The 15,775-nt window shown below is 38.1% G+C and overlaps 2 protein-coding genes across 12 annotated transcripts in view; one reads left to right on the plus strand and one right to left on the minus strand.

Annotated features, from left to right (window-relative positions):
• Positions 1–15,775, plus strand: part of LOC145507858 (membrane cofactor protein-like) — a 102,430-nt gene that overhangs the window by 26,299 nt on the left and 60,356 nt on the right. The window lies entirely within an intron of this gene.
• Positions 1–15,775, minus strand: part of LOC145507859 (complement factor H-related protein 2-like) — a 41,519-nt gene that overhangs the window by 17,862 nt on the left and 7,882 nt on the right. Inside the window, exons 2-5 of one of the 5 annotated variants that reach the window (XM_081495317.1) lie at positions 11,738–11,914; positions 7,964–8,137; positions 6,939–7,115; positions 4,820–4,993 (exon numbers count right to left, since the gene is read on the minus strand). In XM_081495317.1, the coding sequence (XP_081351443.1) occupies positions 4,820–4,993; positions 6,939–7,115; positions 7,964–8,137; positions 11,738–11,789 (577 nt within the window). In that variant the 5' untranslated portion in view covers positions 11,790–11,914. Of the gene's footprint in view, positions 1–4,819; positions 4,994–6,938; positions 7,116–7,545; positions 7,800–7,963; positions 8,138–10,677; positions 11,284–11,737; positions 11,915–12,356; positions 12,546–15,775 lie in introns of those variants that run through there. The other 4 variants (XM_081495316.1, XM_081495318.1, XM_081495319.1 and 1 more) reach the window with 4 other exon arrangements.

Raw genomic sequence — 15,775 nt, forward strand, 5'->3', positions numbered from 1 at the left:
CTTTTTACATGTTTGGAAATGATATTATTTTGAAGATGGCAACAAAGATTCTTTTCCTTTTTCTTCTGAAAGAGTTCAGAAAACCTCAGAATTTATGGAGAAATCTTTGAGAAAGTTAGGAAACTTATAGAGCAGAGGCACTGAAGTGATTGCATTAATTTCTTGCTCAGGTATTTCATCACCAGGACACATAGCACTTGGTTTGCCAAGTTTAATGAGGTGCTTTAAAGAAGTGATTCATTAGTCCTCCTGATTATAATTTCATCATCCCCATAGCATCTGATTTATGAATCAAAATCCAATAAACTGAGGATCGAATTAATAATGAAAACTTCTCAATACATGTACGTATTTCAATGTTACAACTGCATTTAACCAGTATTTTGTCCACAATGAGGATACACCATTTTTCTTTCCTGACAAGCTGTTCTAAATGTATGATATGGGTGTCACTGGGTGATATCCACGTTTACATATAAAGTCAATACGATCCTGTGTTTTAGAGTAAAGCTTTTTTGAAGATGTCCATTTTAACTGTATGTTATGTTTTTCATCATTTCTTCTGAAATTTCATGGGCCTCTGAAGATGAAAATATAAACATAAAACATTATATAGTGAACAAATATTTTCCACAGAATTTCAAGCTTTCAAGTAGAATTTTCTACTCTAGTCCAAAAATTCCTTCTCAAAACCTTTTCCAAACCAACTCATTGAAAATCTATTATGCAGGTTTCATCATTTTAAACTTAAGAATGAGGTACTATATTTAATGTAATAATTAAATGTTATAATCATAGACTTACAATGTCAATTACCTTATGAAAGATTTCATTAAGGTAACTCTTGTTGCTATTGTTTCTTGACCAGAAAATTTTCCAACTTTATTTCCACACATAGTAATATTTCATAATCAAGCATGCAACAAAATGGTTTGTTAATCCATGAAAGCTCTATTATAAACAGCTAAGCCTCATGCTCAGTACAGTTTTACTTTTACCCCACTTGAAAGTACACATAATACATGCACAGATATGTCTTCTGTGCAGGGTTCTGGTATTAAAATATGTTTTCTTAGTGAATGTATGCTAGGCAAATGGATATGAAGAGAAATAAAACATTTCTTTCATCCTTATGTACAACATATTGCAGTGTCTTGAATCTCTAGTCATTTTTACTGATTTTCAAATTGTTACAAAAGAAACGTTAGCTCCATCAGCTCCTTAAATAAAATTCAAATAATTACAGATTTGAATATTGGACTTCCTTTCTTGGACAAGTTGAGATGCTTATTACATCTGTGAAATATTCCTTCTGCTAATTAAAAATCCTGACATATTATAAAAACCAACACAGGAGATTGTGAAAGATGTAGAGAAGATGTCAATCTGATTAGAGACCTTCAGACTCAAGAAATTACACTGCACACAGTGGCTTGGGTTTTAATTTGCTTTCTGTGTATCTTGGTCAAGCCACTGAGACGACAACCCAGAAATGATAAGAAGTTCAAGCAAAAAAAAAAAGTTTCAAGAAATACTTGATCTTTCTCATCAGAGGCCCAGGAAAGTGGTGTGTGTATGCCTGCTAAGTCACTTGTCGTATCCAACTCTGTGCGACCCTATGGACTGTAGCCCGCCAGGCTCCTCTGTCCATGGGATTCTCTGAGCAAGAATACTGGAGTGGGTTGCCACTCCCTCCTCCAGGGGATCTTCCTCCAGGTATCAATCCTACATCTCCTGAAGCTCCTACATTGTCGGCGGATTCTTTACTGCTGAGACACTGGGGAAGCCCAGAAAGGGAGCAGGCTAGAAGATAAAGAATTTTTATAATACTGACTTACTCTAGAAATACACCATAATGAAAACCTAAGACTAACTCTTTCCCCACCTTGATTAGCAGGGGCCAAGTGAGGAGCCCAGACTTCCACTCACATGGTTGGGAAGCAAGATACCTCTGCCCTTTCTCCTTGAGTCAGTGGAGGCCAGGTGGGAACCCTGGACTTGCACCATGCATGGCAGTAATGGAGGCCCGATAAATGAAAGATTCCAAGAAAATCTAGGATCTCAAAAATCATAATACCCCAAAAGTCTAGAATACAAATCATTCATAATACCAAGGACCTGGAAAGCCTCAAACGAAAAAAAAATCCACAGAAGACAGCACTGAGATGACACAGATATTGAAATAATTGGTAAATGGTTTTTCTTAGTGGAATTGAATTTATAGAACTAAAAAAATAGACATATAATTTTAAAAACACATTGGATAGGCTCAATAATACACTGCAGGTGACAGAAGGATAAATAAGGTTAACTACAGACTATGGTTTTTCCAGTAGTCATGTATAGATGTGAGAGTTGGGCTGTGAAGAAAGCTGAGCACCGAAGAATTGATGCTTTTGAACTGTGGTGTTGGAGAAGACTCTTGAGAGTCCCTTGGACTGCAAGGAGATCCAACCAGTCCATCCTAAAGGAGATCAGTTCTGGGTGTTCATTGGAAGGACTGATGTTGAAGCTGAAACTCCAATACTTTGGCCACCTGATGCGAAGAGTTGACTCATTGGAAAAGACCCTGATGCTGGGAAGGATTAGGGGCAGGAGGAGAAGGGGACGACAGAGGATGAGATGGCTGGATGGCATCACCGACTTGATGAACATGAGTTTGGGTGGACTCCAGGAGCTGATAATGGACAGGGAGGCCTGGTGTGCTGCGATTCATGGGGTCGCAAAGAGTCGGACACAACTGAGTGACTGAACTGAACTGAACTGAACTTTGAATATAGACTGAAAAAAAATGGACAGAGCTTCAGGCACCCATAGGAAGATAGTAAAAGATTGGAGACCCTGAAGGTAAAAAGAAAGGGGATTGAGATGAAAAAATAACTATAATGACTGAATATTTCCCAAATAGGGAACAAGGCACAAATATACATATTAAAACATCTGAAGAATTCCAAATAGTATAAGCCCATAGAAATTAATGTCAAGATACATCATAACTAAATTGCTGGAAACCAAAGGAAAAGATCTCAAAAGCAGCTAGATAGATATTATGCAATACTTATATGGAAAAAGGATCCAAACATCAGTAGAGTTCTCATCCATGATAATAGAGCCAGGAAAAAGTGACATAATTTTTCCAATTCTGGAAGAAAAGAATCATCAACCCCAAATTCTATATCTAGTGATACCATCCTATAGGATTAAATGGAGAAAGACATTCCCAGACAAAGGGAAACAGAATTTGTCTCCAGCAGACCTACTTAAAGAATTACTAAGGGAATTCATAAGATAGAAAGGTTATATAGAAAAGGGATTGAGACTTTAGGAAGGAAGAAAAAATAATAGAATTGATTTAAAAAAATTCAGGGGTAAATATAATAAGATTGTCTTTTCTCTAATGATTTTATTAGATCATAGTCATACAAAATTATGTCATTTGATATGGTGTTCAGTGTATGTTGAGGGAATACTTAAGGAATTTCTGTTAAAAATGTGGGTAGGATAAATAAATCTAAATGGAATTAAGGTTTCCACATTTCACCTGAGGTGATAAAATGTCAGCAACAATAGGGAGTGATAAACTACCTATGTGTACCTTAATACCTAGAGCAACTACAAATAAAGCCCTGCAGAGAAACCGTATACTCGGAAGCAATGCAGATGTATGACAGTTAAATTATTTTATAGTGTTCAAAACTCCACAGTGAAGCAAAGGGAATGGAAATGAGAAACAGAGGAAACACACAAAACAAAGAATAAAATGGCAGACACTGTCCCTAAGAGTAGTTACTTTAAATGTAAATGGTCTAAATACTTAAGTGTAAAGACTGAGAATGGCAGGTGAGCACAAAAACTGTATGCTGAGCTGTATGCTGTTTTAAACATGAAAACATATTCAAGTAGAATTTGCCAAAAATTCACACCAGGCAAAAATTAACTTGATAAACTAGAAGACTCTTGAGAGTCCTTGGACTGCAAGGAGATTAAGCCAGCCAATCTTAAAGAAAATCAACCCTGAATATTCATTGGAAGGACTGATGCTGAAGCTAAAGCTCCCATACTTTGGCCCCCTGATGTGAAGAACCGACTCGTTGGAAAAGACTGTAATGCTGGGAAAGATTGAGGACAGGAGGAGAAGGGGGGGCGACAGAAGATAAGATGGTTGGATGACATCACCGACTCAACGGAGATGACTTTGAGCAAACTCTGGGAGATAGTGAAGGACAGGGAATCCTGGTGTGCTGCAGTCCATGGGGTCACAAAGAGTCAGACATGACTTAGGGACTGAACAATTTCATGTTTAGATTCCCTTCCTTTCTGAACTCTAAACACTGAAGCGTCCCAAGACCAAGTTTCAGACACTTATTATTATTATTTTTCATGTGTACACTAATTCCCTGAATGAGTTCAACTCATTCATAGCTTTAAATATCACTCATATGTGAAGATGCCCAAATCTACACCACATTCTGTTACCAGGCCCCAGTTGCCTATTCCATGTCTCAAAGTGAAATTCGTTGGGCTGTCAAATGTACTTATGGTATGTTGAACACATTTATTCTTCAAGAAATAACTGTCTTAATATTTAAGATAGGAAATGTTCCATGATTCCAACCATTCAAATCTGGTCAACTATTTCATAAAATATATATGTGAGATTATTCATTCATTCCACAAAAGAACTGGATGTTAAGCACTATCATTTTCTTTTCATCAAAAAATTATTCCCTAAGAACTTCTTCAATATCTATTTATATCAACATATTTTATTCCTAATACTTTCTCTTAAATCAAAGAGTGGGTGGACAAGATACTCTACCTTTGCACTGAGGTGGTTTTGTCCAAGTTCCATTTAAACATGTCACATCTACGTTCCCCAAAATGTCATAAGTTCCAATGCATTCATAATGTACTCTCTCACCATTTTGATACCTAGGCCTCTCATTTTGTATAATTGCATTTTCCACTCTGGGTGGATTCACACAGGAAACATCTGAAAAAAAGAAAAAAAAGTATTTCTAATATAATAATCCTTATGAACAATAAGCTAACGAGTGAAATGTCAAATATATTCCATGGTTATTTAAATTCAATAGGTAATCTGTCATGAAAGACTGCTAAATTCAATAAGTTTACATATAAGATTAAGGAAAAGGAGATAAAGCAATATTTTTCAGTGCAAATTAAGCTTTTTAACCTTACATCTCTGCCCCAGCGTTCACTAGCAGGTTAATACATGATTTCAGGCCAGTGAAAATGAGAGCTTTTCTGGACAACTCTTTCTAAGTTTAGTAAAATGTGTTATAAATTATATAAATTCACAATGAATTTATAAACCATAAGAAAATCATATGGATTTGATTTAAATCATCAGGATTTGGTTTACAGTCATTCTGTTTATTAACTGTAACTTAAGACACCTAGAAAAATAAACATAGTAGATACTTCTTTAGAAATTTGATCAAGAATTAGCACACTTTGAAGAATACCATTGTTGAAGGAAGAAGATGATTAATTAAAAGATCCAAACAGATCTGGGAAACAAAACTATTGTTTGATGATATTTTTTGGAAAATGCTTAAGGACACCACAGTGAGTGATGGGTCATCCCTCAGTGAGATTCAGGGGATTTAAGGTACAAGAGGCTGTAGCCTTGACTCCTAAACTGAAATGTGCACAGAATCCCTTGGGATTCTAAAACTGTCAGAGTTGCAGCCCCAGAGGTTTCGATTCAACAGGTCTGAGTGAGCCTGTGAATCTGCTTGCATATCTAACAGTTTTCCAGAATATGCTGAGATTGATGTGCCAGGGATGTGCTTTTAGAATTATTGGGCTACAACGTGAAACACTGAGAACACAATCCCATCTCTTTTTATGTTCAGACATAAACTTTTTTGACCTGTATGCGGGTCAAGGAGCAACAGTTAGAACTTGACTTGGAACAATTGTCTGGTTCAAAATTGGGAAGGGTGTACGACAAGGCTGTATATCGTCACCCTGCTTGTTTAACTTCTGTGCAGAGTACATCATGTGAAATGCTAGGCTGGCTGAATCACAAGCTGGAATCAAGATTTCTGGGAATAATATCAACATCCTCAGATATGCAGATGATACCACTCTAATGGCTGAAAGAAAAGAGGAACTAAAGAGTCTCGAGAGTGAAAGAGAAGAGTGAAAAAGCTGGCTTGAAACTCAGTGTTCAAAAAACTAAGATTGTGGCATCTGGTCCCATAACTTCATGGCAAATAGAAGGGGGAAAAGTGGAAGCAGTGACAGATTTTATTTTCTTGGGCTCCAAAATCAATGTGGACAGTGAGTGCAGCCATGAAATTAACAGATGCTTGCTCCTTGGGAGGAAAGCTGTATCAAACCTAGACAACATATTAAAAAGTAGAAACATCACTTTGCCTACAGAGGGCAGTATAGTCAAAGCTATGTTTTTTTCCAGTAGTCATGTATGGATGGGCAAGTTAGATCATAAAGAAGGCTAAGTGCTGAAGAATTGATGGTTTCAAGCTGTGGTGCTGTTGAGAGTCCCTTGGACTGCAAGAAGATCAAACCAGTCAACTGTAAAGGAAATCAACCCTGAATATTCATTGGAAGGACTGATGCTGAAGCTGAAGCTCTAATACTTTGGCCACCTGATGCAAAGGGCCAACTCACTGGAAAAGACCCTGAGGCTGGGAAAGATTGAAGGCAGGAGAAGGGGGCAACAGAGGATGAGATGGATTCAATGGACATGAGTCTGAGCAAACTCTGGGAGATAGGGAAGGACAGGGAAGCCTGGTGTGATATAGTCCATGGGGTCGCAAAGAGTCAGACACGACTTATCGACTGAACAACAATAAGAACAATGAATAATCTATGGCCATTTAATGGTGAATATTATATTACTTAAGATACTTTAATGATAAGATGTAAAAATTTTACCAAAGTACCTCTGCACACTGGCTTTCCTATCCATTTGCTCTTAACACACTGTATAGTGTTGGATCCATCCAGCTGATAATATGGTCGACATTTAAAAGCCACTTGTTCTCCTGATCTATATGATGTCTTCTTCTGGCCTGTGAGTACAGCATCATCAAAGCTGGGCAAGTTAAAACAATCTGTGCCTGAAAAAAAAGGAATATATATTAGTTTAGTCCATCTTTAAAAATACATAGTGACCGATGATTATATTCCAGAAAAATAGATAAAGTGAAAGTGAAGTCGCTCAGTCGTGTCTGACTCTTTGCGACCCCATGGACTGTAGCCCACCAGGCTTCTCTGTCCATGGGATTTTCCAGGCAAGAATATTGGAGTGGTTTGCCATTTCCTTCTCCAAAAATAGATAGGTACATATCAAACCAATGAATATTGTACAAGTTTCTCTTATAACTTAAAACAAATGTCAGAAACCTTGACCTAGTCACATTGAATGTCTCTATATTCATCAGAAGTACAACATGGGAATTGTGATATTCAAAGAGATAGGGCTGCATGTGATGCTTGAGAGCATACTTCTCACATTTTAATTCTTTTTCCCCATTGCAGGCCACCTACATTATAAATGTGTTTCTGTTTCTTCTGTCAAAATCTGTTGCCTTGAATTATGTCACATGTCTTAGAAAATTATATATTATAAAGAAATAATTGATCAATTAACAGTAAATTGAGTAGTGATAAGACTGATGAGCAGAGGTCAACTGTGATACAGTCGTGTGGAACAAACATCAGAAATCTGAGAATGTTTATCAGAGGATGTCCAAAGTGCACCCAAGTTGATGCGAAAACGAGATAATTTAGCTCCTGTTTTCAAACTTTTGTTGTTACTAGGATTGTTAATTCCCTACTAGAATTCAGAACTTTCACAAGATGCCTTGTAAAGTTCTAGAGTTATTGCTTAGTATCATATTTGTACCATTTATGCTCTTAATTAAAGATATTTATCAGCATTAGAATAAAATGAAATGCACTATACTTATGCATTTTGGTGGACGGGACCATTTTCCTCCTAAACATCTTATAGATGCAAATCCATAAATCCTAAATCCTTCATTACAGGTGTATGTGACTTTTTCTCCATATTGATAACTGTCTTTCTTGTGACGTACAACACCATTCTGAATTGAAGGTGGAAGTCCACAGGGAAATCCTAGGAATAAATGAAAGAAAGATTTTATGTTTCACTAACTCTGAAATTTAACTTATGTACTGCTTGTCATATTTGGTAGTTTAACTGAAAGTAATAAATGGTTATACAGGAGCTTTCATGATATCACAGAGAAGTGCACAAATGTGTCCTAAAATCACCATTCTGATGTGTGTCCACCTATCCACATAAGCAAAAACTTGAAACCAAAAGTACCAATATATGAAAGAGACTATCTGTGCTCCCTAACCAATCATGAGTAATTAAAGAAACGCACACTGAGATTTCATCATCTTAGAAGAAGTGCTATATATTGTCAGATATTAGAAGGGACAATGTAGGAAGGACAGAGGACATTTTTTGGAAAAAACTTGGTGGCAATGCAAACACTGCAAGTTCTATGAATAGTCGGACTATGAATACGTTTACTGATATGAATAGGAAGGTTTAATTTTGTTATACATCCAGCGTCAACACAAAAAATTGCCAAAATTAAAAGTGATTCTATATGGAACCAATGAAATAAAAAAAATAATGGTTTCACTTGCAAAAATTAATTAAATGCATTAATATATAAATTACATATACGTGCCATAATATATACAAAATTTGATATACTGAGTAAAGGAGTCTTTCTCATGACTTTGTTGCCAATTCATTAGTTTAAAAAAGTGGAGTTAACACACATTGAAGAATAACACAGTTGAAGGAAGAAGATGACCAAAAGATCCAAACAGAAGATCTGACAAAATAACAGAAAAATAAATGTATAATTTACAAAACTGCTCTTTAATGATATTTTGGGCAAATGCTTAAGGACACCACAGTGAGTGATGTGTAGAATTCCTCAGTGAGATTGAGGGGATGTAAGGTACAAGAGGCTATAGCCATGGCTCCTAGACGGAAATGTGCACAGAATCCCTTGGGAATCATTAGGACAGTGCCAGGATTGCAGCCCCAGAGTTTTTCATTGAACAGTTTTTTACATTTTCAACATTTTCAGTGTTCTCTGAACACAATTTTAAATGAACTGGCATTTAAATGTACTGGCATTACACTGGAAATTAAGAATATATTCTACATTTTGTGAAAAGAGATATGCCTGTTACCTAGAGCTAATTTTGTTAAAACATTAGCATGACAGCGTTGTTAATGACTTTGAAATATAGTCAACTTAACATATTTAAAATATAGGAGTTGATGAGGTTCTAATCTACAAAATCATCACCCTATGCAAGATTATGAAAACAACCATTGTTCCCCAAATTTCTTCATATTACAAACAAGAATCCCCCAAACATGTTCGAGTCATACTCTAGCTTTTGTGTGACATATTTTCTATTCACATTTTCATGAGCCTATTCACATGACTTCATAAGCAATATTCAGTGACCTTTCACACTGTGGAACTCAAAACATAAAAAACAATTCATTTTACTTCCTCCTTACGTGAACATGTTAATCTTCTCATTAAGATATTATTTATAGGTATCTCACCTTGCAGGCTATTTCTACCAGGAGATTCAATCAAAAATATATGCACATGAAAGGAGATAAAATTATATTTAGGAGGAAGGCTGAGTGTTTGAATCAATTTCAACTTACCCTGTCCTTAAACAGTGGAAAACCACAAGGTAAGGACATTGATTAGTAACAGCATGTTAGATTTTCTTGATAGTACAGTCACACAAATATTCCAGTTGCACCATTTGAGGTTTAAAATCTGCCTCATTTGCAGTTCCCAAATGTGACTCCGAAATTAAGTGTATTACAGTGAAGCTGGTTAATGTGTCATTTAGTAAATATCAAAGTTCAATGTCTTACACTATCCCTAAATGTTTTCTGTTGGTAGTTTCACAGTAAGTTATTTTATTCATCACCTGACAAGTATGTCCATAGCTTTGTGTGGGACCAGGTATGAACTGGCTCTAGAAGTAATATAAAATACTAGTTTTCAATAAAACATCTCAAGATAGTAGGTGAAGTTCTTTCTGCCTGTTGAATCATCTGTATTTTCATGGGCTATGGAAACTGATACATTTTTTAAAATTACAGTAGATCTTAATATGTACTACACAGGTTATGGGGTGTTAAATGTGGTGATAGTGTTAAAGAATCCACCTGCCAGTGCAGGAGACGTGTGTTTGATCCCTGGATTGGGAAGATCCCTTGAAGAAAGGCATGGCAACCCACTCCAGTATTCCTGCCTTGAGAATCCCATGGACTGAGGAGCTTGGCCGGCTATAGTCCTAGAAGTCGCAAAGAGTTGGACACAACTGAAGTGACCGATCACGCACAGTGTAATGATTTGACTTATATATATATGTAATATATATATAATGATATGTTTACAGCAGTAAGTTTAGTGAATATCCATCATTTGATTATTTGATACAGTTACTGTATAATAATTATGTTCTTCTGTTTGTGTTATAGTCCTTGATTTTTGTGTCCCTTATAGTCTCAGGTTTGTTTTGTGTTTAAAGCATGCTGTGTTTGCATTTAAAGCAGCAGTCACTTCCTCTAGTCTTTTACAGACTTGCCTTGGGGAGAGAAGTTCACTCTGTCACCAATAGGATTTTGAGGCTTTTCCAGACCTTTTTTAAGGATACACCTGGCCACATATCTCAGTTCCTCTTGGGAGAGAATTTTGAAGCTTGTTTTCATCTCTCAACCCAGCAAAGCCAGTCTCTGTGCTGACAGCTTCCTGGCCGCTCCCCTGGGGCAGTACTGGATACTCAGTTTGTGTGCTTTCTCACAGTCCCACGGGGTCAGGCTGGCTTCTGGATGCCTCACAGATCAAAGGCTTGGGTCAGCACCATGAGGACCTGCACAGGGAGCCGGCCCTGGGGCAGGGGGATGTGGATATGTTGAGGTGCCCATGGGTGAACAGGACCCACGAGCAAGGTGTCTGCAATGCCCAGAGGGTGGGCTTCCTGGTAGTGTCTCCAACACGGTCAGTAGGATCCGTGTGCCTCAATGAGTTCTAGCTCTGGATGCTGTACAGCTGGCCTCTCCCCACCCCTCAGCCATGCAGATGACCCGAGTGTCCTGGATAAGGGGAGAAAGAAGTGCACCTTCTCATCAGTGTGGGAAGCTGAGGAAGCCACCCTTGGTCGGATGCTCTTATTCCCCTCTCTCTTGGCACTGAGCTGCACCACTAGGGGAGGGTGACATACATAAAGAGAGGCTGTGCCTCTAACCCTCTGTGATGTGGCGGGTCTTGAATATTTGCTGTAATTTCTCTACTAGACTCCTTGCCTCCCACAAAGATACTCTCATTCATGGGTGACTGTCAAAGTCTATGTTTGTATCAGGAGAGACAGTAAAACTCCTATTCTGCCATCTTTCTAACTTCACTCTGTTATTACAGGTTTATCCTTTGTGGTTCTTTTCATTTTCTTGACTAATGTGCATCAACAGGCACATTTATGTTGTTATACACTTATCTAGGAATCTGTACACTCACACATGCTTGTAAAGAATAAAATTAAATAGGTCCTTTGACAAAACAAGAGGCTGATCTAAACATTTTGCAGTGGATAATACAGCTGAGTCTTAGAAAGTTATGAACATGCTGGGGTCTCAGCCCAGGTTACTCACCGACACGGACGCATATTGGAGGAGGGTACCAGCCCTTCTCTGTGCAAGTCATTGTGTTCTGATTATTGTGAAGACTATAGCCGTCATAGCAGCGGACTCGTACAGTTTTACCTTGTAAATACTTTTCTTGGGAATTTGTGTAATATCCATTTTCCAAATAATTGAAAGTACATTGTCCTAAGGATCATAAAAACAATAGAATAGAAAAAATAGCATATGTTTGGTAAAATAGCACAGTAAAAATTAACTTTATAGTATTTACCTGACAATGCATTGGTATTCTAAAATAACATATAACTTAATAAAAATGAAAGTTACTACCACATTTGTTAAAAAGGGGAAAAAATGAATACTCCATGTCATTTATCTTTAGTTTTTATAATTAAAATACATATATAAATGATGCAGATATTCTTGTAAGGTCTCTATAATTCTCCTGTGATTTCCATGAAGAGCTCCTCATGAAAGGAAGACCTATTTGGATCTTTTTACTCATAGAACTTGTCCCTCAGCCTTCCTGTTGTATACAAGACCTGATTGTACTCACTTACTAGTGAGTACTAGTGTCTCTTCACACTTTGAAAGATTTATACACATAAAATTAAAGAGGTTTACTTACTGAGGCATGGTACTTCTGGAGACCATCCTTTCAGGGTGCAAGTCATGTAATCCCAGGAACTTTGTGAAGGAGTCACAAAATACCGATTACAGCGATAGGAAAACTGTTGACCTACACTTGCTGGAAAGTATCCTTTAAATGCATAATATAACCTTCCATGTTTTATTACTGGAAAATCACAAGATTTCACTTGAAATGAAAAAAAAAGTATAAATAATATTTTATCTTAATAATCAAATTAAAATGGTTTCATCTCTTAATTATATTCTCTTACTAGCATAATTACACTCATTGCACTAGGGATTCTAGGACAAGAAAATTTATAAGAACTTCAGATGACTAATATATGTAAGGAGATCCATGCTAATGTAGCTGCTATTCCAGGGTCTGGCTTCTCCTTGCCTGCCTCTGGGAGGCCCAGCATTTCCAGTTTCCTGGGATTACAGAGAACTAAGTAGCAGTTATGAATGGCTGTGCCAGCACTTCTCACAAGTCATTTCCCAGCTTCATGTGCAGTGAGCAGCTCCCAGTTTCTTCATGGAAGAGTCACACCACACATCTAGACCCTCATCTTCTTCAGCTGCTGTCCGAGGAATTGGCTTCTAACTAACCCGTCCCTGAGAGCTGATGAAGCCCAGAGTTTGCTTGGTGCCTGGGGACTACAGAGAGCTGACTCATGGTTTTGAAGAGCACAAGGTTTGAAGGAGTGTGCATGCATTTGCACAGCTGCTCTCCCCAGCTCAGTGCAGAGTGAAGGAAATGATAACCTCCAGTTCCCAGGTTTACCAACTATTCTGGCTTCTAGCTCACCTCTCTCAGGACACTAATGGGAGTTGGCATACTCTAGACCCCTGAAAGATGCTAAAAACAAAGACAGTGGTTTGGATGAGCATAGAGGTTAGAGAGGCACCCAGAATCTCTGGCTAGGCTGATTGATGGAAGGGTTCTACTTATGAAGCAGGTCTGTGAAGACTAGGAAAAGTGGACATTTAATATAATGCACAGATATCAACACAGAAAGTCAAGAAAAATGATAAAATGAGAAATATGTTCAAATCAGAAGAGTAAGACATCCATTATTTTTGCTTCTAACCCAACAACAGAAATTAGACAACCATCCACAGAGAAACCTGCCTTGGATGGAGGTGTCTGACTCAACCCCCTATGTATGCCAAGGGACCCAGAAAGAGTCTCGCCCATACATGCATGAGGTAAAGGCAGTCAGACCTCTGTCCTGACTGTGGTGCCTACAGTGGCTCATGAACCAGCTTTCACCCTCTCAGCCACAGTCCAAGAGCCCCTCTAAACACTATCTTAGAAAATCAAGCATGTAGCTAAGTCCTTCTGTGAAAGTCCAGTTTTTCACAGAAGCTCTGTCTGCCTCACTCACAAACCTACCCACCTTATACCCAGCTCCCTGTGGGTACAACTGGCATTGGAGGCAAGAGCAAGCTTTGACAGATCACCAGTGAGTATGCACAAAAATCTGGCTCAAATCTGTGGGACAGGAGGAGAACACAAGTTTAAGGTGCAGCGCTACTTTTGGGGAAACAAAAGATAGGCTGTCAGCACCCTTTCTTTCACATTGCAGGATATAGACAAGGAGTAAAAAGCACAGAAATTCTGGGAAAAGAGGGATAAGTGTCAGAAGGTGCCCCATAGAAGATCTGAGATACTTTTGAGAGTCTCTAGAAAGGTTGACTATGCCAAAGCCTTTGACTCTGTGGATCACAACAAACTGTGGAAAATTCTTAAAGAGGTGGGAATACAAGACCACCTGACCTGCCTCCTGAGCACCCTGTATGCAGGTCAATAAGCAACAGTTAGTAATGGACATGGAACAACAGACTGGTTCCAAATTGGGAAAGAGTATGTCAAGGCTGTATATTGTCACCCTGCTTATTTAACTTATATGCAGAGTACATCATGAGAAACGCTGGGCTGGAGGAAGCACAAGCTGGAATCAAGATTGCCGGGGAAAATATCAATAACCTCAGATATGCAGATGATACCACTCTTATGGCAGAAAGCGAAGAAGAACTAAAGAGTCTCTTGAAAGTGAAAGAGGAGAGTGAAAAAGTTGGCTTAAAGCTCGACATTCAGAAAACTAAGATCATGGCATCTGGTCCCATCACTTCATGGCAAATAGATGGGGAAACTATGGAAACAGTGATAGACTTTATTTTTTGGGCTCCAAAATCACAGCAGATGGTGACTGCCGCCATGAAATTAAAAGATGCTTGTTCCTTGGAAGGAACGCTATGACCAAACTACACAGCATATTAAAAAGCAGAGACATTACTTTGCCAACAAAGGTCCGTCTAGTCAAGGCTATGGTTTTTCCAGTAGTCATGTATGGATGTGAAAGTTGTACTATAAAGAAAGCTGAGCGCCAAAGAATTGATGCTTTTGAACTGTAGTGTTGGAGAAGACTCTTGAGAGTCCCTTGGACTGCAAGGAAATCCAACCAGTCCACCCTAAAGGAGATCAGTTCTGGGTGTTCACTGGAAGGACTGATGTTGAAGCTGAAACTCCAATACTTTGGCCACCTGATGCGAAGAGTTGACTCATTGGAAAAGACCCTGATGCTGGGAAAGATTGAAGGCAGGAGGAGAAGGGGACGACAGAGGATGAGATGGTTGGATGGCATTACCGACTCAATGGACATGAGTTTGGGTGGGCTCTGGAAGTTGGTGTCGGACAGGGAGGCCTGGTGTGCTGCAGCTCATGGGGTCGCAAAGAGTCAGACATGACTAAGCGACTGAAATGAACTGAACTGAACTGAACTGAAGTGACTTAGCATGCATGCATGCACATTTCCACCCAAAGATTAGAGACCTTTGATTTACCCAATGAAGATTTCAAAACAGCTGTTTTAAAAAACTCCATCTGCTACAAGAAAATACAGTAAGACAGTAAGCAGGAAAACAATAAATGAACAAAATGAGCAGTTTAATAAAAATAAACAAATCATATAAAAACCCCAAGGATGATGAAATGAAAATGCTTTAGAGAGCATCAACCACAGAATGAAACAAGCAGAAGAAAGAATCTGTGAGATAGATGACATATTGAAGTTATCCAGTCAGAGGAGAATAAAAAGAAGATAAAACAACAACAATAAAAATAAACAACAAAAAGAGAATGAAAAAAGTCTATATGATCTATGGAGCAGCATCAACAGAACTAACTTGTGAAGTATTGAGTTTTCAGAAGGAGAAAAGGGGAGATGAGGGTGAAAGCTAATTTAAAGAAGTAATGACTGAGAACTTCCCAAATCAGGGGTGTGATTTGGATATCAAAGTTCATTAAGTTTATATGTGACTAAACAAAATCAACATTAAAGCGCATCTACAACACATACTATAATGAAGCTTCAAAAATTAAAGAAAAACAGAGAAGTCTTAAAGGCAGCATGA

The sequence above is a fragment of the Giraffa tippelskirchi genome, chromosome 5, assembly GCF_054371585.1.
Source record: "Giraffa tippelskirchi isolate mGirTip1 chromosome 5, T2T-mGirTip1v1.2.pri, whole genome shotgun sequence".
Classification (NCBI taxonomy): domain Eukaryota; kingdom Metazoa; phylum Chordata; class Mammalia; order Artiodactyla; family Giraffidae; genus Giraffa; species Giraffa tippelskirchi.